A 26,310-nucleotide genomic window follows, 5' to 3' on the forward strand; every position below is an offset into this window, starting at 1 on the left:
TATTGAAATTTTGGTCCGGTATTGCAATCCCTAGTACTATGTATACCAAAAAGTAATACCAACATCAAATATTTTGTAAATTTAATGTTCTGATTCACAGCATGAGGAAATAGCATATTGTATAATTCTCTCAAATTAAACATTCCTAATTTTTATAAGCGTAGGCATCTTCCCAAAACTTTCGTGCATGCTCTTTAAACAAAATATAAAAGTTAGTCGCTAAAACAAAATAGTCGCCAACGCTATGAATGCTCATATTTTTATTTTTAGTGTTCCACATACATATGGCTTTCTACTATAGCGAAGAAAATCGAGAATACATTTTAGACGTTTTTTTTTGTAACCGAATGGAATCAAAACTTGATATAGAAGTACAGTTTGAGTCAAAAAGTCACATTCCAAATTTTATTTATTTGAACATCTTTGAGTTATCACGTTTACATACGTGCGAAAGTACAGAGAGACAGACGGTCAACTCTTTCACAGATTTCATTTAAAATTTGATACGAACATACATTGTAAATTCTAAAACTGTGTACCAAACTTCAATGATCTAAAATGTTGCGATTTTGAGTTATACGCATGCGAAAGTGCAGAGCAACAGGCGATAAACTTTTAATTTTGACATTTCCGAATCAAAATTTTATACAAATCTGCATTTTAAAAGCATGCTCTTTTTTTAAATGAAGCTTTTACAAAATTTCATTTATTTAAGTCATTTTATTTTTGAATTGTAATCTTTAAATGCATGCGAAAGTGCAAGCTGTCAGGCAGTTAACCCCGTTGTCGGATTTGCATACAAATTTGACATGGATCGGCATTTTGGTTGCTACACGTGTACTAACTTTTTATTTATGCATTCATCTGCCCTCAGACAGGTAGGAATTTAATTGATTTTTAAATTTAATGTATTCCGTTCACAATTTAATAGAAATCTTCACATTTTGGTTTAAAAACCATATATCAAATTTCATGCATCTAGCTCAAAGTATTTCGGAGTTATCGTATTCACTGACAAACAGACATGATTTCAAAGATGAATGTTTCAGACACAAGAGGTACTTGAAACGTGGAGATTCGTTCAAACCTTGAATTTGATTCGTTTAACGATTACATGATGTAAATTTCTCACATATATAGAAAGTAGAATATGTATAGAAAGCATTGTAATAGTCAAAAGATTCGAACTTGAGATTTTGACGAATCACCCCGTTTTAGATCTTCATGACTTCGAAAAACACACTTTTAGAAAATGTCCGTTTGTCTGTCTGGGACAAAGATAACTCAAAAGCACTTTGAACTAGAAGAATGAAATTTGGCATACAGTCTTTACACTAAATTTGTAAATTTGAATCAAATTTTGAACTAAATCCTTTCCTAGGAAGTTTGTCTATCCGGCGGTTTTCCGAATATAAGCTAACGCGATAACTACCAATCGAAGAGAGCTGGATAGATGAAATTCGGTACTCAGATTTATCTATATTGTAGACATACAGTTTTCGAACAAAGGGTTGAAAGTACAGAAGAAGGGTCCGTACTTTTAGAAACACGCAAATGCGATAATTCAAAACGCAATGATTTAAATATAATAAATTTAGTATGTGATTTTGTGATTGTATGTATAATTCTGCATCAAATTTTCATTTCATTTCGTTAGGAAACACGCTTTTATAACAAAAATACGGTTTTCGTAAACTATTTGCCAAAAAACGGCAAGGATTATACGATAGATTCAGTAAAAATGCTAAATTCACGGCAAAAGTTAATATTTGATAATTATTGTACGCCAATGCTATACAAGGCATTTTCTAGGATAACATTATTAGATGGTATGCGAGAAAGTTGCGGGGAGACCACTAACGCTGCTTTCTTTTTATAATTCGCATACATGCACAATAAAATAAAAAAACGAATAATCAACATCCTATGTTCTAAAATTTTGTATCAAAATATCTCGGCTAATGCAGATTCAAAGTTACACGATTCCTTATTCTCTTCTTCGAATATTTCTTGTTTGGGAATATGATGCATATAAAAACAATTCGGAGATAAAAAAAACAGCAACAAATAACGGAAATGAAAGAAAATTTATGCTTTTCTTAAAAATATGAGTTGAAATAAAGCCAGAAAATGAATGAAATTATCGTGTGGTAGAAGTTGATAATTTTGGCCAGCAATTACATAGGAGCATAATAGTAATAAGAAATAACTGACAATCAATGTAAAAATACGTCGCCAAATCACAGAAGTCGAAATCTCAGAACCAGATCCACTAGAAAAACAAATGACAGTTAAAAGTTGGCACAACGCCAGAAGGTCTTTGGACAGATGTGAAAGAGGTTACAAGTTTTGGATTGGATTCAATGAGAAACAATGAATTCTAATGAGAAGCTTATTTTAGCTATAAGGCATGCAATTAAAAAGGAAAGAAAGAAAAAAATCAATTTCCTATCAATAAATTTTACATGAAAAGAAGTCGTTGAGTTGTCGACAAACTTGTTACCTTTTATGAAACTATCGTTTATAAAATAATTCAGTTTAGTACAACGTTTTAATTTTAATTTGCTCTATTTAGTGTCTCTGCATCCATATACAGAAAGCCCGCTTGTTTGTCCAAATACAAGTGGACATTATAACTACAAAATGTAAAAAAGTAAGATGGTTAAAATTTGGCGAACAAATTTAACATCTAAAATGTACATTCGGAACAAAGTTTGAAGCAAATCCTCCAAAGAGTCGATAGTATGTTGGTTTGTTATGCATGATAACGTGAAAAATTAATCTCGTTAAAGCAACGATTTAAATAAATAAAGATTGGTATGTGATTCTTGTAAAACTAAAATTGTAGATCTATGTTTAATTCTGTTTTTCAATTCAAATTCTGAATACAAAATTCATATTTGGTTTTCTTGATCAATGATCTCTTGGCGTATTGTCTTGTTCAAGAAAACAGATCATTTACGTCCCGCACGTAGCTCAGTGCTGCTGTTTTCTGATTCATAAAAGAACTGCACCTGAAAATTTTCGATGTATTTAGGTATGGTTATTTTTATGTGACGTTTTATTAAGTAATAATTTTTTTGAGATCTATTGCATTGAAAGCATTCACAATGATTTTTTTAAAAATCAGACTCAGAAAACTTTTTGAAATACTCTTTCTTCTCAACCTATGATCATCTGCACTTACCAGCGGAAGTGGTCTCTCAAAAACTTTCTCGCATACTCTGTACTAAACTTGTCATGTTAGAGAATGCCTTACAAGGCATTGGGTACAATAGTTACGAAATATTAGCTTTTGGCTTGAATATACAGGGTGTTCATTAATTATTGTCGGGGTTTCCGTACCTCATAACTTTCGAATAAAAAATATTAAGCAAAAACCGATTACGTATTCGTAAATTACAACTCAAAGAATTTTATTAATGATATTAAAGTGTAAAACTTGCACAATTTGCACTTTGTAGGCATTCAGCTGAAGGCGATTCTTTGAGTTGTAATTTACGAATACACAATTCTTTGAGTTGTAATTTACGAATACATAAATCTTTGTTGTAATTTACGAATACATAATCGCCTTCAGCTGAATGCCTACAAAAGAGTAAATTGTGCACGCTTTACACTTTAATATCATTAATAAAATTCTTTGAGTTGTAATTTACGAATACGTAATCGGTTTTTGCGTAATATTTTTTATTCGAAAGTTATGAGGTATGGAAGACCCGACAATAATTAATGAACACCCTGTAGTATTTTTACTAATCGTGTCATCCTTGGAGAGTTGTTTGACTATTAATCCTCGGTATACGACTAATAGCATTCGAAAACAAAATGTGTGTTTTAGACATGTTTTTCTCAATAGATTGAAACAAAAATTTGGCACAAAACTGGACTTATAGTCACAAAGTCTCATGCTGAATGTGATATATTTAAGTTATTGCGTTTTTGAATGATCGCGTTTACATATTTTTGAAAGTACAGATTGACAGACAATGAACCCGTGGTTAGATTTGTCTCAAAATTTTACAGGTGTGTACATTACAAATGTTAAATCTCTACACTGAATTTTATCTATATAGCTTTCTTCGTTTTGTAATTATCGTGTTAAATTATAGTACAACAGGTCACACAGGCAGACTTCCTTTGAGTGCATTTCTCAAAATTTAATAGAAATCTACCAAGTTGGCATAAAAGACTAAATTTCACCTGTTTAGCTTGAAGCATTTTGAGTTATTTTTATCATATATAGGCAGACGACATTTTTTTAAAAAATGTGCTTATCTAGCTCAGGGAGGTCTAAAAAGTAAAAATTCGTCAAAATCTCAAATTCGAATTTTTTTTGTCGATTACAATACTTTCTCTATACTATGTATACGAGAAAGTAAAAATTAAACTTCAAATTCAAGGAAACATAATTTAAATCTATTTGTGTTTAAAATGACACAATAAAGAACTTATTATTCACAGTGTGCTTCATAAATTAATACGAACTTCAAAAATTAAACTTCAAATTCAAGGAAATTCAAGCATCAGAAAGACATAGAATTTTTTCCATTCATGTAAAAAATGATTCTAAATATGGCGGAAAGAGAGCATTCACATGTCTACACTGAGTCAATTTAGGCAAATCAGGATAACACAATCAGACATAGAAAAAAAATCGCGATAACATGATATTGTGCATTATTTTAAAGTAAACGATGTCCAACATGACCATCAGAACAATGTATTACGCAAATAAGACGCATCATTATGGTCATTACAGTTGAATACAGATTGGCTGTTATGCCGATGGTTCATCAAATGACACATTTCAGTTCCACCTGAGTGGCGGAGGTGCTCTTGTACACACGAGGGTTTAAGTACAGCCATAATCAAAAATTTCTGAGGAATTCTGGGGCCACTTAAACTTGCAACCTCAACTTATGTATTACTCAATCATCAGTGAAAATTTTCGACGTCATGATTTCACCTGCAGGGTGTAAGGGAGACTATTCTGAATAAAAAGTGAAGACAAGTAACGCATTTCTGCCCTGCAATGCATGCACAATGTGGTCATGCGAAAGCATAACAAACCGTTCTGAATGACTGTATATGTTTTTGCCTGATACCAAAGAAAACTTTTCAAGAAACAAAAGGTTCAGAATGAAAAATGCGATGAAACCGTACGAAATAGTCACCTCAGTCGGTTTCGTTTGCATTTTGTTACTTGTATTTCATGTTTTCGTGCAGAATAAAGTGTTGTTATCTTTTACTGAACTTATCGGAATTTTTGTCACCATAAAATCCACTGGACAGATAGGAATTTTCAATAATTATATTTTGAAGAACAGAAACGAATTTTACTTACGAGTTTGAGCTCTATTGTTGAGAGTTTTTACCGATCTGAGCGCTGATAAGCTACGTGTGTAATACAATACAGCTTCTTCATAATCTTGAGCTTTAAAAGCCTGCAAAGAAATAGGAGACTTTCGTGAATTTTTTTATTAATTGGAACTCAAAAACAATGATTCGAAAGAGGTCCTTACCTCATTGCCTTTGATTCTTTCTAAATTTGCAATATGTTCTCTCTCGGCTGCAGATAAACCTTTTTAAAAATATAATTTTCTTAGTATTATAATATTTCAAAAATAATACAGACTTTTGTTTCCATCTAAGCAATTTTCATCATGGATTTCTTGAAGAAATATATTATACATCATCAAGATTTATAATATGGTAAAAGGAAAATTTTGATGATAGGAATTTGATGATCTTTTAATTTATTATAACAAATAAAAAATATTGTTTTCCAGTTTGAGATATAGAATTGTTCTTACATAAGGCAATAAAGGATAAATTATTTTTATTTTGCCAGAACTTATTTGTATAAAATTACATGTTATCTTGAATGAAATAGTTTTTTTTTAAATTATATTATTTTTTAAAAAATTCTTTAGGATGTAGAATTATCTAACATTCTTACTGTTCAATGCTTTTGAAATTTGGACAATTTAGTACTCTATTAAGCTTGTTTGTAGTAAATAGTTAAGTTTTTTTTATCACTTTTTTACAAGAATTATTTACAATTCTAACTTAACATGTCATTGCTGATATATATATATAAGAATGTCTTATGGTAATTTGCAAAAAAAAAAAAAAAAAAAAAAAAAAATATATTTTTGCAAAATTATATGGTAACATTTTGTATGAGCATTACTATATGTAGCATTTGCATGAGTATGCTATATCTCAAAATGTTGTATATGATCGGCTGATAAAACGCAATCTTTACAGCAAAATAAAATGCCATACGCCGTAGTGGGGTTTATTACAGACGACATTTTGGTATAGCAGCGACGATATATTTGCATGTTTAAAAGTAGAAGAAACCTGCAAATTTTTTATTTCCGTTATTTTGTATTATTGCAGTACCTTTTAATAAAATCTTCACATTTTGGAAAGGGCATTCCGCAAATACCGCGTAAGCAGTGAAGATTAAGTATCTTTTAAAGATTAAAGTAAGGCAAGATTCTTTGAGCTACATATGAATTCGAATGAAAAAAAAGAAATAGGAATCATGTCTCAACAAGCAGAGTTTTTAAGAAAATTACAAAGTAAATTTTGACAGTACGTTCTGTATACGGAAAATAAATATTATTTGGATCAATATCGGCAGCTTTTGTATATGTCACTACGGTTAAGTAAGAAAATACTAAAAATTAGAGTAATATCTGTTGGTATCTTACCAGGTGCCATATTGTTCTCTAAATATCATAATCTAAATCTGTTAATAAACATTTAGCAGATGATTCCTTTTCAGACATTTTATAACTGCTACTATTAAAAAGTAAAAGCGAACGATTTTTTCTTTGATAAACATATTTTGTAAATATTATTTCGTTTATTTTTTGTATAATAGCTGATGATCCATTGTAAACCTTCTGGAATCTGGTATTGTTTGGAAAATACGCTGTTGTGTTGAAAGAATAAACAAGCCGATGGAATTCTAAATTGCTTGGAGTGTTATTTTAATTTTAAGAATTTAAGATGCTTTGCAAGCTATAGTTTGAAGCTTAAGAAAATGGGTAGTTTTCTAGAAAGCATGCAAAACATATCTTGTGATCAAGGCAGCTATAGGATTTGACGAATTCATAATTTTACTATGAAGATTATTTAGATGAGAATAAGACGCAATACTTTTCTTTCTCGCTTTTCTTGAAAAGTGGGAATTATATGATCTTCTTTTAGAAATGTTCATGTTTTTGAAAAAAGAATCACATTTACACTGTTATATGATCTTACTCAAATACTATATATAATTCAAGCTCAATGTTGTATGTATATACGTAATTAATACATAACATGAAATGAGTGAGAGGCTAAAAATAGAGCAAGAACTGCTGGTAACCACGAGTATTGTTGTCAATTTCGAAATGATAATCTCTCTCTGTATATATATATAACGCTAACGCACGTGGCACAGAAATCGAGCTTATTACTAATTGTCGAGTGGCAATGCTAAATATAAACAAAATATGATAGGAATTTCAGGCTGCTTCATTCACTGAACATTTTACAGCTGTACTGAATCAAATGCTTCACTTAGCTAATTAATGGAGCTACAAAATATTATTAGATGTGTTCTGAAGATAGTTCGCAATATTACCAAAAGTTATCAGTTAAATGAAAGAAGAAATCAAGAAGCAGACTTAAAAAAAAAGGTTAAAACAGCAAGCGCAAAAATAGGCTTAACCATCGCCAGATAAGTGTAGTAAGACTAATGTACGGCTTCTCGCCAAGCACGTCAAAATCGTGCCAACTGTCCAAAAATTTTCTTAAAAGTCTGCAATTCTCGGTGTATACTAAAAAGGCTAACAGACACTTCTTGAATTTACAATCGAAAATTGTCATGATTATATTTGATAAGAAATCGCTCGAAAATTTTTCAATTTTTGGCATCCTTATATAAATCTTAAGTCTAACAGTAATCACTATGACTTGCCTATGGCAATTGATACTCAAATTTTCGTAAACAATTAACTTATAAAAGTATTTTTTGTTTTATCCAAAGACTAAAATAATTATCTTTTTTAATGATATAAATTCTAAAATTTTTCACTTAACTTTAATAATATTTTAATTCAGTTTGATACACTATCAAAAACAATGTTTTTATGAGATTCAAACTCTCCATTAAAACATTCCAAATTCGATTGATTTTCATTTCCGCTTTTATTTTGTAATATATACGCTTTGTAAATTGTAAACTGTATTTGTTTGTAGTAAACTGTGTTACCGCTTCGTTGGCGCTTTTTGTTAAAGAATGTTGCAACCATATGCTGACTTTGCTTCAGCGATAAAATTTATTGTAACGCTGCTGACATGGGATCAGTTTTCAAAACAATTTCGCACTGAGTCGTTGCGGGGTCGGTGAACCTCGATGAAATAAAAAGTTTGCTTTCGAATTGTCGTTTGATTTTAAATAAGAATACAGTCCACTTATTAAAAAATTGAAATGAACCAGTTTAAACTTATGGTGAATTCGTACCAAACTGTTTTAATTAATGTGATTTAGTCATATTAAATTACAAGGTGAAATGTATTTTTTTTAAAGAATTCCATCCCATATTAATAATTAACTGACAAAATGTTGATAATCTAGGCGAACAAACCGATCGCCAAAGGCAGCTAGTGTTAATTATTTTACGACAGATAGACATTTTTTCAATAAGACAGAATAAAATGAATCTAAATGAAAATAATTAATTTCTAGCTTAAAAATAATTTATTAAATACATTTTACCTGTAACTGGAATATATTTATTGATCGTAACTTTTTCTTCTGTTTCCACTTCGTTTTTATCTTCCAACTTTTCTAATTCCCCTTCGACGTCAAATCTAAGTAAGCATGGATGGTAAGTTAGAGTTTTCACTCTTTATATAAACATTTTTTTTATTAATATATGCACGGAAGTTTTAATTACTTATCCCATTCTTGATAACTTCTTGGCTTACAAATTTTATTCTTCGTTTCATTAATCTTCTGCTCTGATTTCTCCTGAAAATAAATTTAATTAATAAAATTCTCAAATTGAGGAAAAGATGGCAACTTTAAAGATTAGCGCTTTCCTTATTTTGAAATGTATGGAAAGTATTTTCAACGAGGAAAAAGAAATCGAATCCTTATATTTTGATCATCAACAATGGGGAAAAAAATCAAGATGAATTATTAGTAGAAAGGATAGAAACAGTTTGAGTTTCACTTCAACAATGAAATACATTGTAAAATACTGATAAAATATTTGAAAAAAAAAATTGTTTTAAAATGAAGAAAAAATTATAAGGTAAAAAAATTATGTAATTGAAATTATACTTTATTTGAATTTTAAAATGAGAAAGAATAATTTTTGTGCTGTGCTATTTTCTAAAATTGTATCAAAATTTTGCTTAATTTTATATTAATTGAAATTTCAAAACAAGACATTAGTAAGTGCACATTCCTATCTTGCAAAGTGTGTACAAGCCACGTCTGGAAAATCAAGGTCAAATTGTCTAGCTTGTAGAGTAACACACACACACACACACACACATAGAGAGAGAGAGCTTTATTATAAGTATAGATATAGATACAGATTATAAAGTAGTTATATACAACTGTTAACTTATTTATGTAGGATGCAGCAACTTGTAAACGTTTAATTATATCAAAATACAAAAAGAAATAATTCAACTAAGACAGAAAAGCATCCGATTTCATGCATCAAAAAAAGTAAATTGAGAGCACTGATACAAACAACAATAATGAAAGTTGTAATATTAATATTTTGTCTGCAGTCCTTTAGATTTTATCATTGTCTTTAATCGTCTAGGCATAGATGTGACCAATTTTGATTGTTAGTTCGGGAGGTTTCTCCCCCCCCCCTTCTTCTGTATCCCCGGGGATGAGAAGTTTCCGACCTCGAAATGAGGATGAGATGCTTCCGGCATGGTGGTTGGATCTCTCCACCCTGGAGGGTGCATGAAAAAGTTGGGGTCTGGCTCCTCCCATCGATGACGGGACGTACTTCCTTTAGGAAGGGCTGTACCTTGGCCAGTAATGACCCTTTGGACTCAACCACAGTTCCCGCCAGTGTTGCTGTCGCGGCGGTCCTTTCATTCATTATTTATTATCCATGTATCTTCGGGTGGGTCAGAGAGTCAGTGATATGAAGTGCCATTCTTCTGTGAGAATTTGTTTCAACTCTTTCTTATTAGAAACGGGGGGCCGCGGTGGCCTGGTGGTAAGCTCTCGGCTTCGGAACCGGAGGGTTTCAGGTTCGAGACCCGATTCAACCGAAGAACCGTCGTGTAAGGGGGTCAGTTGCATGTTAAATCCGTCCTGACCAAACGTCCTCCCGCTGGTGTGGTGTGGTGTGGAGAGGGGGGTGCCAGCTCAGGTGTCGCCCTATTCATCTGACCGCGGTTCAAAATGACGAGGTCCGACCCAAAATAGACCTAGTGTTGCTTCAAACGGGACGTTAATATAACTAAACCAAACCTTATTAGAAATGGTTCTTTGCAGTGCATTTTTCTCAAGATATTCACATAAATTTCCAATGGGATTTAGATCTGGTGACTGTGGAAGATGGTTCAAAGTCTTCGCAACACGATAGAGAAACCATTCTCTCACAATGTTTGATGTGTGTTTGAGATCGTTATTATGTTTGAAGATCCAACTCCGTGACAAGGGGTAGCATTATCTTTTAAATTATTTATATTGTCAATTTTGTTTATTGTAGATTCGACAAATACTAAATTATCAACTCCTGCTATCTCCATACCCCCCCCCCCCAGATAGTAACAGATCCACCCCCATGTTTAACTGTCTTAACTGAATTTTTATTACTGGATTCTTCATTTCTTTAATCTCTATATTTTTGCGAACTTCTGTGCTACAAACAATTCAATTTTTTTTCTCACCACTAAATAAAATACTATTCCAAAAATCTAAATTTTTATTAAGGTCTTATTGGCAAACGGCAGACGCTTTTTCTGGGTCGATTTCGTGATGAATGGTTTGTTACGTGGAATCCTGCTATTTTATTCATATTCATGAAGAGTCCTCCTTATAGTGCTTGCACTTATTGTCTGCGTTAATTTTTGTGAGATACTTTGAGATATTTGAACAGCACTCATAGGTAGCTGGATTAGCAGTGATCTCTCATACTTCTGCATCAGTCAATCGTCTTGGTCTTCATGTTCTCTGAAAATCTTTAACCTGCCTGCATTTGGAATATTTGTTAAGAATTTTCTTCACTGTGCAAAGAATTTTCTTCACTGTGCTGTCCTTACAGCAATTTTTTCTATTTCACGTAAGAATTTACTTATTTTCCTTCAAATTTATTATCAATATTCTCGTTTATAGTTCTGTTTATTTCCCCATCGCAGATAATGTAAATTTTTAGAAAAATCTCTCAGATTTGCATGGAACTTTACATAAATTCAGGCAGAATATAAGACTTTAACTTGTACCAAGATCGTCTAAGAAAAAAAAGCGGCGATATCTATATAATTAAAACATTTTAAGGAGAAAGAGTTATGAGTGTTTACTTTTTTTTGACGCATAAAATTGGATGATCTTAGGTTCAAGTTGACTAATTTTTTTACGTATTTTATTTTAATTGAATTTTTACAAGTGGTTCGATTGTGCTTAAATAAATTAATAACAGTATATATCTACTTTATGTTATGAATCAGTAATGTATTTGAAATAACACATTTTCTAAATCAACCATGGGTGCTTACTTTCTTTTGACACTCACTGTATATATAAACAAAATAAATTCAACTTACCGTATCAATCTGCTGTTCTATCGTCGAATTTTTTTGTCCTCTTATTGGTGGAATATCATATACTTCTGTTGACGTATTTTGACACTCTCGTTTGGAGTATTGTTTTGACCAATCCTAAAAATAAATAAAAAGAATTCTCTTTTTAATGAATTATAACTGATATAACGAGAAATAAAACAGTTCTTGACATATAAACTCTGATAATGGAATGCAGGTCATGATTTGAATATTTTATTGTTAACGGTATTTGTCATAGGCTTAAATTGAAAGACTCTGTTGAAATATTTTTTTTTATCTCTGTGTTTAGTTTTTTTAAAGAATCTGTTTCGTTTTTAGGAAGAATCGCCTTTTATACACACACACAAGCGCGTACACATGCACACACAAAAGTAATCGAATTTATTAATTATATTTTTTTTTATGTTTTTCAGTTAATGTTTACATTTTAAATAAAGATCATGTATTGAAATTTTCCAATTTACCTGGGATCGCTTTTTAATAATTACGCTTATATCCAAAAAAAAAAAAAAAAAACCTTGTTGACAAACAATTAATTTATTGAAGCACTAGCCGCCTTTGGCGACCAGCCGGCTCGCCAATCTTAATGTTCGTTTAAATTTTAATAATTACAGTAGACTTCCGATTATCCGCGCCTGCCGCACAAAGTTTTTTTTTTTTTTTTTTTTTGACTGATTTTTTCAAAAAGGTGCAGTTTTACTGTTATGCTTTTGTAATTACATAATACATTACAGTATTAAAACAGTACATATGTTCATTTTTCTGTGTATCCTTGACGCCTCTCGTAAATACAAAGCACTTTTCTGTTTTCATTAACAAAATGCAATTTAGGTTAGTTTTGAGTGATATACTAAAATATTAAGCGTTAGTTAAACATCCTGCTGTTTATTTTACCTTTTATTGTACATAAAACGATTTTTTCAAAGTTGGAATGACTGTTTTCTTTTTTGCTATACCCGTTTTTAGCTTTTTTGGGATTAACCGCGATTTTTGTTATCTGCGACGGCTTCGCCACCCAATTCCGCGGATAATCGGGAGTGTACTGTAAATAGGTTGAACCGGAGCAACCCCCTTCTTCGCCAAGTTGCGATAACGCGCCAAAGCCGGCAATCTTTATTGTGCACTATAATTGAACATCTGCTCCTTTGCTTTTGAACATTTCGTGAGGCCGTTGTTGGCGATTTTTAAAAATTGCTCCAAGCAGGGGGTTAAACTCCGGTCGTACCATTAAATATTTTACGCAATTCCAACTTTAATAGATTCTTCAGCAAAATATTTTAAAACTTCAAATTTTGAGAGTCATATAATTCAGTCATAATATTATAAAGGCCTTCAGTCATAGCGTGATATGTATCTCTCTAATTTTCTGTTACCCCTCGTAGAAATTATGCTTTAAATTAAAGTGTAAATGATTAATCTGCAATTAATATAATAATATTTTTTACTGAAACAAAGCATTTTTTTAATACTATGATTACTGATAATAGTGTCACTGAGCGTTTAAACTTTATGGGCACTAAAGAATATCTTTCTTAATTTATGTAATATCTCAAGAATTTGTCAACAAAAATTTCTCAGATTCATCATGAACAGATCGATTTATTAACGATGTTTAATTTTAAATGCATCAAACACTAAGAAAATAAAATGAATCGTTTAAAATAATCGGTCGAAAACAGGTTTAAAAAAACTACTTAAAAAACGATGTACTTAAAACTATAAGCATATACAAAAAATATATAACTAACATAAATACAATTTACTTAAAAAAGCATGCAACTAACCTAAAAATAATTTAAATCATCCGTTGGTTGTCATGTCAACAGTCAGAAAATAATGCGCATGCGTGAATTTTCTTCGCCAGTTACGTTAACGCAAATGCGTGAATTTTTCTACGCCAGTTGGGGTAACGCTATGCAGATTATACATTTTTAATTTTCTTTATTCTGTGTTATTTTAATTCAAAAGTACTTCAGAATGAATCTGAAATATGGATTAATTAACAATGTTTAATTTTAAATGCATAAAACATTAAGAAAATAAACAGAATCGTTTGAAATAATCCACCGAAAAATGTTAACCCTAGCCTCAATTCTGTTGGGAGAAAAAAATAACTGAAGCCTTACTCATTTGGCGGTGGGGAAAATGGAAGATTTTTTTGGCGGGAAAGTTAGTTTTTAACTAATAATTAAAATTCTAATTAAAATTTCAAAAAAAAAAGGGACCCCAGTTGCACATTCCCGACCTCTAAGGTATACATGTACCAAATTTGATAGCTGTATGTCAAATGACCTGGCCTGTAGAGCGCCAACACACACACATTGAGCTTTATTATAAGTATAGATTTCTTTGAAATTTTATAAAATCTTCAATTCTAGTAATATGTCAATAATCACTGTTATCCCCGCTGAATTGTCTTAAAAAATCTGAAAATGAAGAGAAAATAATTAGCACTTAATTTATTGGTTTAAGTTGTTAAACCGACAAGTTAAAGCATTTGTTTTTCGTATTCGAATAAAAAGCTATTGATGTAGAAGGAAAAGCTTAAATCAAAAAGTTGTAGGCATTAAAATGTTTTATAAGATATGCCGAGGAACATTACGAGAGCTTAGTTAGATTAATAGTAAATTTTTTTAAAAAAAGCAAATTTGGAAAAATATTTTTTATGTTTTAAAAAATTTGAATAAAAGTTTTGAATTTAGTCTTAAATACGTTTTACATAAAAGGAAGCAACTGGTAAAAATTTCAGATCTGTTTTTGTGTAAGTGTTTGAAAAATTCAATTTAATTAAAATAACAATGTCGTTTTTGATTTCAAGTTCATTTTCGTGTTATTTTACAGTTTCGACATTATATTTAAAAAAGGAGCAAAATTTAGATTTGAAAAAGAAAAAAGAAATTTTTCTACTTTGTCGTGACTGATTCTCAAAAAAAATGAAAATAGAAGTATTCTCAACGCAACTATCATCATCAGAAAATCAATTCAGGCTTAATAATTGAGGCACAAATGTTTTCAAATGTAATATTCATCGCTTTTTACTCTCAGTATATGTAGTATCGAAAAAGTAAAATAATCGCCAAAAAATTCGAACTCAGGATATTGACGAATTTTCACGTTTTCGGTCCCCTTAAGTTTGAAAAATACATTTTCACAAAATGCCCGCTTTGTCTGCCTGTTACAAAAGATAAACCCAAAAAGCTTTGAGCTAAAAGAAAAAAAATTCAGTATATGAATTTTTTCATCGAATTTGTGGATTTCTATCAAAATGTGAGCAAAATCCATCCAGAGGAAGTCTGTCTGTCATGCTGTTCGAATATAAGTTAACAGGAAAACTACAAAACGGAGAGAGTTAGATAAATAAAATTAATTGCACATATGGTGCAATTAATTTTATTTATCTAACTCTCTCCGTTAACAACGTTAACATGGTAATGTGGATATCTGTCAAACTCTGATCCAAATCTAACTGCCGGTTAACTGTCTGTCGGTCTGTACTTTTAGAAACATCTAAACGTAGTAACTCAAAGACTCATTGGTATGGGACTATATGGGTATATAATTTGGTATGCGACTACAAGTATAGACTGCATCAGATTTTTTGTGAGTATATCAGATATTTGTTTCAGTCGGTTGGGAAAAAAAGCGTCTAAAATACATACATAGGGGATACATACATAAAAATACATACATAAAACGCATACAAAGGGAGAAAAAAAAACCCGCCAAGAATGACATGATACATTTAGTAAAAATGCCAAAGTTTACATTTAGTCTCGCAAAAGTTCATATTTCGTAAATATTGTTCGCCAATATAAGAATATAGGAAGCGAGGCATTCTCTGAGATAACATCTTTATCAGAGAGAATGCGAGAAAGTGTGAGGGAGAGAACTCCCACTAGTTTTTAAAGGTCTACCATTATGATATCACAAAAAATCGTAAAGTAAAACTTCTGGAATAGGATTTTTTTTCTATTCACGAATTCGGAAGGGAACAGTTGATTAGAATAACAGAAAAAGTCTATTAATTATTATATACTTTGTTATTTTCGCCAAAATTGAAATATTCAAAAAATAAGCTAGATATAGGTTAGAAATTTTGCCGACTGTTTTTTTTCCTTCTATGCAATTCAAACTTAAGTAGAATCCCAACGATTTTGCTCCATTAAATAAAAATTAATTTTTTTCAAATTTTTATTTATTTTTATATTTATACTTGATTTATTTAAGTATTTTAACGTTGAGCAGCTCATTTTATAAGTCCTTTTAATACCTACAGAGTTTTCATATTACTAACATCAATAGGGAGACCACGTGATATTTAAATGAGTGGCAGCTAGCTCCGCCCAGGAATACCACGTGGTTAACTGAATTTTTAACACGCTATACTGCATCGCCTATGCTTCGAAGCGGAAGCTGCATATACTTATTCTAATAGTTACAATTTTTTTTTTTTTGTGTGTGTGTAAAACAACGTTTTTTAAAGAAAGACACCTATAGTGATAAACTTAAAAAGCAAAACCTTATATAAATATAAAATGTGGTCCGAATCGTGAGAGCCGTTTGCGAGAAACACGAAACAAATAAATTTATACTACATATACAAGAATTGCTCATTTAAAGTCTTAAGATTTCGTTCTTTTTTTAAAAAAAATTTTTGAATGTGATATTTGAGAGAAAAAAGATTGTTTATCTCTTTTTTTGAAGAGGAGTTTTTAAAAATAGACCAGTAATTTCAACACGCACTTTATTTTTTTAATCAAAGGTCTTGAATTTATCATATTATCAGTGTCTCTGTTTTCGAGATGATAACCTCCAAATAAAAATAGAAACACAATCTCAAAACATTCCTTATTTTTAGAACTGAAGATTTTGCTTTTTTCTTTTTTTGTATCAGTCAATGCTTTTCAACATGTTTATGCGTTATCTGATATATATATATGTGTGTGTGTGTGTGTGTGTGTGTGTATTTAAAATTGCATGAACATTTTATGATCCAAAAAAGATATTGAATTAATAAAAAAAAAGAAAAAAAAGAAAAGAAAATATCTACTCATATGGAACAAAAGTTCTCACTTCATTTCTATTATAGTTGATCATTTTAATAAATTATATGAAGAAATATTTCTCCACTAATAATGTTAATGTACATTTCAATTTATAACAAAAGCAAATGAGTGTCTATATGTCTTTTAACTCTTCAAAAGAAAGACTATTTAATCTTAAATTATCAAATTTCTCCCAAATATACTGGGAAGGAAAATTGTGCGCCATTAATAAATTTTAATTTATTAAAAATTAAGCAAATTTTTGACTTTTTCCCGTGATAACTTCTAGAAATACAATTGTCCAAAAATAATTTTCGAACCATTTTAAAATCCAAAAGAATAGGTTTTCAACAATATCAATTTGATTACCGTTCAATTTTTCTTCTGGTTTTAATAAATTTTTAAATACCGTTAAAATATATTTTATAATATTGATATTCGAAAATATTATTAGTTATTTTTCTTTCCAATTATAAAATTTAATTTTTTTGCTTGTTACCTCATGCCTATTGCCTATTATAACTATTTATGCATAACCATTATAACTGTAACATTAATGCAGCTATTTTATGTTTCATTCTTACCATTATTTATTGCCAAAATAAGGAGATTCAGCTGTATTTTGTATAGTGTGTCAACTTCTTTTAAAAGTGCATTTTTAAACAAACAAGCAAACAAGTAAGCAAGCAAAGAAACAAACAAACAGTAATAATAATAATAAAATGTTTTTGAAGTCGTTTTGGTTAGTATGGAACTTCAGAAATAAGCAAAGATGAAAAAGCTGTCTATTTCATCTAGCTGAAGACTATTTTCTTCTTATTGTTCAATTTATTGTATAAAACTATACATTGTTACTCTTTTCAGGTTGGAATTTTGCTTCCTTATTAAAACACATCAATTTTTTATTGAATTTGTGAAAAACTCATCTATTATATTATATAAATTAGGAAATACTATCCGCCTTCGGTCACCTATTCTTCGCCTACGATATTACTAATAATGATTCAGTAATATGAACCAACTTCGATTAACTCCATCTAAATATGCCAAATGAAAAAAAAAAAGCTGTTTAAAATTATATTTGGGGAATAAATATAATGTATTCCGAATAGTCAACTACGTAGGTAACATGACGAAATAAGGGCGAAATCAGTCCTGTTGTTGACGCTGGGAAAAAAAATTGGAAGAATGAGTGTATGCTGGCAATAATAATGTATCTAAATTTCAATACATTTCAAATGAAAAATTGATGAAATTGGTAGAATCATATGTGTTGGGATTTTCCGTCGCCCAATTTTCTTTTAGAAACTGTACAGTAAAGTAAGGTTTTGGGGATTTTTCTCAAACAGGTTAGGTAGATAGTTGAAGGCGAATATTGATGACATATCTAAGTTCATGAATTTTCATAACAAATAAAAATTGACAAAATCAGACTAGCGTTACGTCTTGGGAGAAGGCTCTTTAATTTTTCTAATTATTTGCATATTATTGCGTAAATCGTCCGCTGAGTGTATGGTAAAGAATTTTATTAAGTTGGATAATGGGAAATGACGATTTATTCGACAAAAAAAGGAGAGGAATCTAGACAAAGCATATACCAGAAAACCAGTTCTAGAAATCCAAAACAGACAACAAATCGTGATAGCGTTCCGAGTGCACAACTAGAACTTGTTCCAAAAACACAGCTCCAAAGAGAGAATTGATTCACGAGTGAGTGCCTCGACTTTTATAGTCTTTTGATATGGTATAACACTTCATAGAATTTGCTAGGAGTATCTAGATCTCTTTTTCTAATAAAAATAATGTCGTAATCCTTGTATTTTCTAGAACCTTAATTTTTGTCTTTAAAATTATACAATTTGTCATCAAGATCGCAATAATTGATCATCATTAAGCTTCAATTAAGAATCTCTTTTTCCCGGGACGATAATAAACATGGGAGAGATGCGGACAATATTATACCTATATATTATCAGATTCCTGATAATAGATAGCTACTTAGATGTGCATGTTTCGAATTTGAGTAAAAATATTTTTAATGCTTTTAAATTTAATCATATTTTGTTTCAAATTCAAAATTTAATAATGGGTGAAATGACAGGTAAATAGGTTGGCATATATAAAAGTATATTGAACAGTATAAAGCTGTTAAAATGGTTTAATAACTAATTAAATGTCCATAAAAATTGAAAAATGCTTTGCTAAAGGCGCGAATTCAAACTAAGCTACGCATAAAGGATTAGCTTGGAATGTTTCGCAATCAGTTATCCCAGGGGAAAAAAAGAGGGTCTCTAAAGATGGTTTATGCTTATGATAATAAGATGAAGTATGCCGAAAATCTTACTTCAATGCCAGCCAGAATATTTTCCTTTTCCTCTTCTGGTAGGTCAGAATAATTCATGATACCTTGAGCTGAAAGTAAATACTTGTTGCTTGGGTCCACCTGCTGTAATCTTGCTTCACAAAATTTTATTAAATGAGGAAATACACCTTCTTCTCCGCTTCTGAAAATAATTTTTTAAATAATATTTCAATATTATATAAAAATGAAGTAAAACTGTTGAAAATCGTGCTTTTTTTTTCATAATAATAATATGGATCTAAACTGAGGCAAACTTTTTTCGAAATTCATCACAAAATAGTTTCTTGAAATTTTCATATAAGACCGACAGCTTGAAATCCAGTGGTTTTAGGTCGGAGATATGTAGACTTTTTCTTAAAGAGCCATTTTAATAATTATATTTAATTTATATAATTAAATATATTTAATTATATTAAGGGGAGATGCAAACCAAAACTTGCTTTATGAAACAAACGTTTTAAAAAATTAAACCTAAAATGTTTTTTGTTTGTCGTTAAAATGTGTTTATTTTTACTTTGATTAAATGCGATTTTATTGTTTATTTTCAATGTTGTAACAGCTATAATAATAATTATATAATTTATGATAAAAGTAAAATATAAATTATTTTAAACATTCTCAATATTAATTATTATTTTTATTCCATCAAATGTCATAATCTACTTAATAAAACGACAAATAATAAAATTATAAATTCGTCATGAAATATAAGGCCAAATAGGGTGCCCCAAAATAGTGGAATTTCTGCTTATTTCCTTAAATATTACGCCTAGATATATACTTCCAGTTATAAAGTGTCATTAAGGTGGGAAGTTGTATAAATACACTTTGGCTTTTGTTCAGGATAATAATAGTTTTATTTTTAGATCAAATTTTTATTCTACCTACAGTGTAAAAAAATATCGCTTAGTATTTTTTTTTATTCGTCTATGTTTATTCAAAGTTTGAAAATTATTTCTATAAAATTTGCAGACATAATGCAATTTTATTGAGTTAGATCTCTTTTCCATACTTCAAGCTGCTGTTTGTGCGAGTCTTCCAACACACATTCCAGGAGTAATATACCTATCACAATCGCTTTAAAAAAAGTCAAAATCAGAAAATAAGAAAGCAATTATTTACTCCCTTAAATTTAAAAAAAAGATCGATTAATAGAATCAATTAAAATGTTATCAAAACTTTAAAAAAAACACCCGAATATTTTAGACATTTCTATTAAATTACATTCTTCCAAAAATACTTTCAACAACGTGCAAGTACATCATAATTACATACAACCTAAATAATCAATTTTTAGAAGCATTCCTCGATATTGAAATACGTTGTTTTTAACCAGCTGAAGTGGTTTCCCTAAAATTTTCTAGCATACATTCTAATAAAGGTGTCCCAGAGAATGAATTGCATAGCCTTGGCGTACAATAGTTACAAAATATTAACTTTTGGCGTGAATTTAGCATTTTTATTGAATCTATATAGTACCATCCTTGGCGAGCTTATTTGGCGATTAATGCTATTTGAAAATCAACTTTGTATTTTAGATGCCCTTTTTTTCAACTGATTGAAACAAAAATTTGAGATAAACTACAATTGAAGTCACAAAATCACGTACCAAATTTGAAAGATTTAATCACTGTGGTTTTGAGTTACCGCGTTTACATGCTTCTGAAAATGCAGGTGGAGGACAGTCAATATCTTAGTGGATTTTGCTCAAAATTTGGTAACGTCTATACTCTAAAGATGCTAAATCTGTGCACTAAATTTTATCTATTTAGCTCTCTTCATTTTGGAATCATCGTGTTAAATTATATTCTAGTAACCAGACAGACAGACTTCCGTTGAGAGGATTTTGCTCAAAATTTGATAGAAATCTACAAATTTGGTATAAAGACCGTATACCAAATTTTGGTACTTTTCCATTATACCGGGGCAGGCGATAAGTCGCCAATAATGATGCAACCAACGCCAAACTGAATATCGCCGCTGGTAACCTGGTAACGCTGGTATGATTTGTTCTGGCGATTGTGTGCTGTCGCCAAAAAGCCTGCTTGGCGAGATTTGCGCCGGTATAATGGAAAAGTACCCAAATTTCATCCGTCTAGATGAAGGAATTTTTGAATTATAATTATGTCAGAGAGACAGACATTTTCCAAAAATGTGTGTTTCGAACTCAAGAAGGTTTAAAACTTGGAGAATCGTCAAAATCTGGAGTTCGAATTTTTTTACGATTACTATGCTTTCTCTTTTCTACGTATAAGAGAAAGTAAAAAAGCCTAAAAAAATGCGTATAGCTGCAAGCAGAGTTTTATGGCATTTTTTTTTTTCTGTAACTTGAATATTCTGATATCTTTAACGAAAAATTATTACTCCGCTTTTAGAGGTATTGAAATTCTCACACTAACTCTTAACTCATAGATTTAATAATTATTTTAATTATTCATTGCAGACGCGTATTGTAGTTTGAGTAGTTTACAATTCAGAGAGTTTGCATTTTTAACAAATTTATTTATTTGCAACTAGGCTTCTAAAATTTTAAATGAACTCTTGTACTCCCATTAGTCCATAAGCTACCTAATTCGAAATCGATATTGTCTATATTACAATATGAATATAATTGAAATTGCTGTTTCAAAACGCTGCAATCATGAATCTGTAAAACTTGCTTTTAGACTTGAATACGTGTGAAACAATAAGATTTAATTTGGCGAAAAAAAAATTTTTTTTTCAAAAAATTTCCTATAATTAGAGCTACAAAAATAATAATAACGGAAGCTCACAAAGGAAAACAAAAATCTTCAAGGGGAATGTCTTTTTCGAAATTTCGAAATATAGAATGTTTCCAGCAAAAGAGAAAGATTAGTTTGCAAAGTAAAAATGATGACTTCATAAGAAAACAATAGTAAAAATGAACAGCGACAATACTTAGGAAACAGAATAAAATTCTAATACAAACACTTTCAATTTTCCCGGAAAATGGTTAAATTCTGTCTTTTATTTTTGAAGCAAGTTTTTTCTTTAATCAAATAATTTATATTTCTACAAATGCATACAAATGACAAGTCAGTTTGAGAATTTGTTGTCAATACACAGCATTTTAGTGAAATGAAAGTTTTTCGAACATATGCACTTGCTTGTTCAAAGCGTTTTACAAATAATAAAGTAAGTTTTCATTCGTTTCGTTTTAAAGAACATTCGGATTTACGAAGGATTTAACTATTATTACAAGCTATTTTATGAAATAAAATAGGAATTATGAATAAAAATACGAATTTAAAATAATCTATCCTGTTATTTTTATAAATAGTTATTAACCCTTGGTAAATAGCTGTAAATGTAACGAATAGTATTACCGTCACATTAAACAATAAGTACTTTAAGCAGCATTTATGAATACAAGAAAATTTCAACGTTTATAGATATTAGAACAACTGCACTCGAATGCTGTTTAGTCAAAAATGGCTTTTATGATAATTTAATTTTCATTAATTTCAATAATAATTATGATATAATGCAATTATATCATATTTATATATGCATTATGAAATATGTCATATGCATTATAGCATACTCAAATATTATTCAAAATTATACAACATACCTTAGAACTCTCAAAATCTTTTCAAGCTGTTTGACATTCTTGCAATTTTCAATATATTTATAATCTAATTGATCCAAAGTCAAGTTTAATTTTTCCAGAAGAGATGCGTGGGGATTTGAAATCACCATTTTTCCATCTGAACTTAAAATTATCGCAAAGAAACAAGCTCTTCTTTTCGAAAACCGTAGCTTCGCGGAAACCACAGAGAAGGGCAAAACTAATCATTCTAAAGAAACCGAAATTAGCGGTAGAAAATTTGCTGTTGGTTGTCATGGCAACGAACAAGTTTCTATCGTGCTGAAATAACTACAACATTCTATATTTAATGTCTTTGCCATTTCGATTGTCTATTTTTTTCCCAGCTACAACAATAAATTTTGTTTTGAATATTTAATTTTTTTTTTAATATCACCAAAGATAAAAGTTTTCCAACAAACATTTTGTTTGGTATATCTTCTTTGCGAGACTTGGCAATTAGGATTATAAAAATAATATAAATTCAAAGCACATTTTCCAGTAAAAATTTTATCATTTGCTCACAGATATTATGCTCTTTTTTTTGTACATAAAATTTGCTTTTGCCAGTTGGGAAAATGAATTTTTCACCTTGAAGCAGAAAGATTAGTTTCAAGAGAAGAATTAAGGTTCAAATTAAACTTCAAATCTGATATTTTTTTTGTCAAGAAATTTATTTAGAATCAAGAGGAGTGGTTTTCTCAAAGCTTTTTCTAATAAATTTGTCAAGCCAGCGACAACGCCTTGCATAACATTGTCGTGCAATAGTTTACAAAATATTAACCTCTGGTGTGAATTACGCATTTTTACTAAATCTGTTGTGTCATCCTTGGGAAGCATTTTGGCGATTAATCCCTGGCATGCGGTTGATAGCATCCGAAAATTGAATTTATGCTTTAGATACTTTTTCTCAATCGATTTTAACAAAGTTTTGGCACAAAACTAAACTTGTAGTCACAAAATCCCATACCAAATTTGATATATTTAAGTCATTGCGCTTTATAATTCTCGCATTTCCATGTTTCTGAAAGTACAGACCAACAAACGGTCAACCTGTTTTGGCATTTGGCTAAAAATTTGACAGATGTCTACACTGTAGATGTTAAATCTGTGTACCGAATTCCATTTATATAGTTATCTTCGTGTTGTACTTATCGTGTTAAATTATATTAGAAATAGCCGGACAGACGACTAAATTTGGCATTGAAGTGTTTTTTTGTTACAACTTTTTAAAGCAATTTAAAATTGTTTGCAATTTTAGATGTGGAAAGATTTTGCATTCATTTGTTTTATTTCTTTATATTGGCATATGCCGGCGTCCTGGCATAGGGGTAGCACGTCTTCCCCGTGACCTGGGCGTCCTGGGTTCGAGTCCCGGTTCGGGCATGGTTGTTCTTCCTGTTCTATCTGTGAGAGGTGTGAATGTGCCCGCCTATAAAAAGGGGTTGTGGAAGCGAATGCGATGCGAGTAGCTAAGACGTACTCTTGGCCCTAGTTGGCGCTACTTAAACAAGAGACGCTCCCTTGGCTTAAAATCACTGATTTCGTCAGCGAGCTTGTCCATGGCAAGTGCCATTATAAACAACAACAATGTTGGCATATAAATTTATATGCAAAAAAATCTTAATTTATTAAGAAAAATAACTTTTAAGATAATTATTTTACTTATTCAACCATAACAAATTATTTAAAAAATAAAATTTGTATATTTTTTGCAATAGCATCTCATGTTAAAATTGCAGACATATATTCTTTTTGTAAATCAAATTTTTCTGCATCATTCGGATATGGAAGATGCAAAAATTTCTCTTAACGCTTTGCAGGACAATTCCTTAGGACATAAAACTGTCAAATTTGTAATGTAAATACTCACTAAGAAAGTTTTTTTTTCAAAGGATCTATTAAAGCTTTATTAGGTAATTAACTGGAATAATTTGAAATCATATTATTCAAAACGGTGATTTTTCAGCGATATCATTTTTATTTTCGAATAATGTGTAGCATACACGGTTTGATTTAAGCCACTGATAAACGCAAACGACAATTTAAGGATATTTTTTTTCCAAATTCCATTTTTTGTAAATATTAGTTTCATTAAAATTCTTTTCTTACAATTGTGAAAGTTATTTTGTCAGGGAAGTAAATTTGTCTAGTTCTGTCAATTTTAAGAATTAAAAGAAACTGATGTTCCAGAAGTTTGGTAATTAGAATAATTTAATTTATAGTAATTTGTCGATAGTAATTGCTGATGCAACATAATTAGAGTAATTTTTATGAAGTAAGACCTGCAATATTTTTTCGTTTTTTTACATGTGATAATTTATAATAATTCATGCCTAATTAGAAAAATTTTCATCTAAATAACATTTTAGAAAAATTAACCATATTTTTTTTTTCGAGAAGTGAAAGAAAATGAATATTCAGTAAATCACTTACAGTGGCTCAAAAAATTGAGAGTACACCTTACTTTGACTTGATAAATCCGACTTTCAATATAAATAACACATAACCGGGAAGTGCAAACATGTTTTTATTTTTACACATAATAAATGGCTTAATTTAGAGTAAAAATAAAGAAAAATCAACGAAAAATTTCTAAATTGAAAAGTTTCAGAAGCATTTTAAATAAACATGCGTAGAATTTTGCCTCAAAAAATTGAGAATACACCAATGAAATTTTTGCAATTTCACGCATAGAAACAAAGTGTCACTATTAAGTTGCATGTCTTTTGGCTCTTATAATGGCCTCTAAACGTCATGGTACAGATTCAACCAATTTTTAATGGTATCTGATGATAATTTACCCCATTCTTCTTGCACCACTTGTTATAAATGGGTTTTGTTTCTTATTTTGTGTTTTTGGACCATTCTTTTGAGTATGGCCCAAGAATATTCAATGGCATTGATGTCGGGATACTGTGGTGGTGAGTGTAATTGCTGTTTACAATGAAAAAGGCACATATTTTGACGTTACCTGCATTCTGTATGGGGCCGTTGACCTGCTGCAAAATGGAATTTCCATCTAAACCCAAATTTTTACGCTTTCCTTTAGATTGCTGCGACCATATGGTTCATCCAACTTGTTGCAGAAACTTTTCAAATCATAGGCAGAAGTGTATGTGCTGAAACTGTGCGAAATGCTATTAGACAAACTGGATATAAAAGTAGCTTTGTTAGAGAGAAACCGTTCATCATCTTGCAAATTCAGAAAAAGCATCTGAAGTTTGCAAAAACTAATCTATTGAAGGTCAATAACCTTTGGAAGAAAGCTATATTTAGTAATGAAAGAAAAATCAACATTTTTGGCAGTAACAACCATTATACTGTATGGAGAAATCCTAATACTGCTTTGAATCTAAAAAAAATTATCTCCTACAGTTAAACATGATGGTGACTCCGTCATGATTTGAGGTTGCATGACTTCATCCGGGATAGGAAATTTAATTTTGATAGATGGCATTATA

At 30.3% G+C, this 26,310-nt stretch overlaps 1 protein-coding gene across 1 annotated transcript in view; it reads right to left on the reverse strand.

Moving 5' to 3' along the window:
• LOC129976461 (sperm-associated antigen 1-like) overlaps positions 1-23,032 on the reverse strand; it is a 38,070-nt gene extending 15,038 nt beyond the window's left edge. The window contains exons 1-7 of the mRNA XM_056090055.1: positions 22,832-23,032; positions 19,219-19,378; positions 11,812-11,925; positions 8,964-9,037; positions 8,783-8,877; positions 5,526-5,584; positions 5,348-5,447 (exon numbers count right to left, since the gene is read on the reverse strand). Coding sequence (XP_055946030.1) covers positions 5,348-5,447; positions 5,526-5,584; positions 8,783-8,877; positions 8,964-9,037; positions 11,812-11,925; positions 19,219-19,378; positions 22,832-22,959 — 730 coding nt within the window. The 5' untranslated portion in view covers positions 22,960-23,032. The remainder of the gene's footprint in view (positions 1-5,347; positions 5,448-5,525; positions 5,585-8,782; positions 8,878-8,963; positions 9,038-11,811; positions 11,926-19,218; positions 19,379-22,831) is intronic.
• Positions 23,033-26,310: the final 3,278 nt, after the last annotated feature.

Source organism: Argiope bruennichi, chromosome 7 (genome assembly GCF_947563725.1).
Source record: "Argiope bruennichi chromosome 7, qqArgBrue1.1, whole genome shotgun sequence".
NCBI classification, from domain to species: Eukaryota; Metazoa; Arthropoda; class Arachnida; order Araneae; family Araneidae; genus Argiope; species Argiope bruennichi.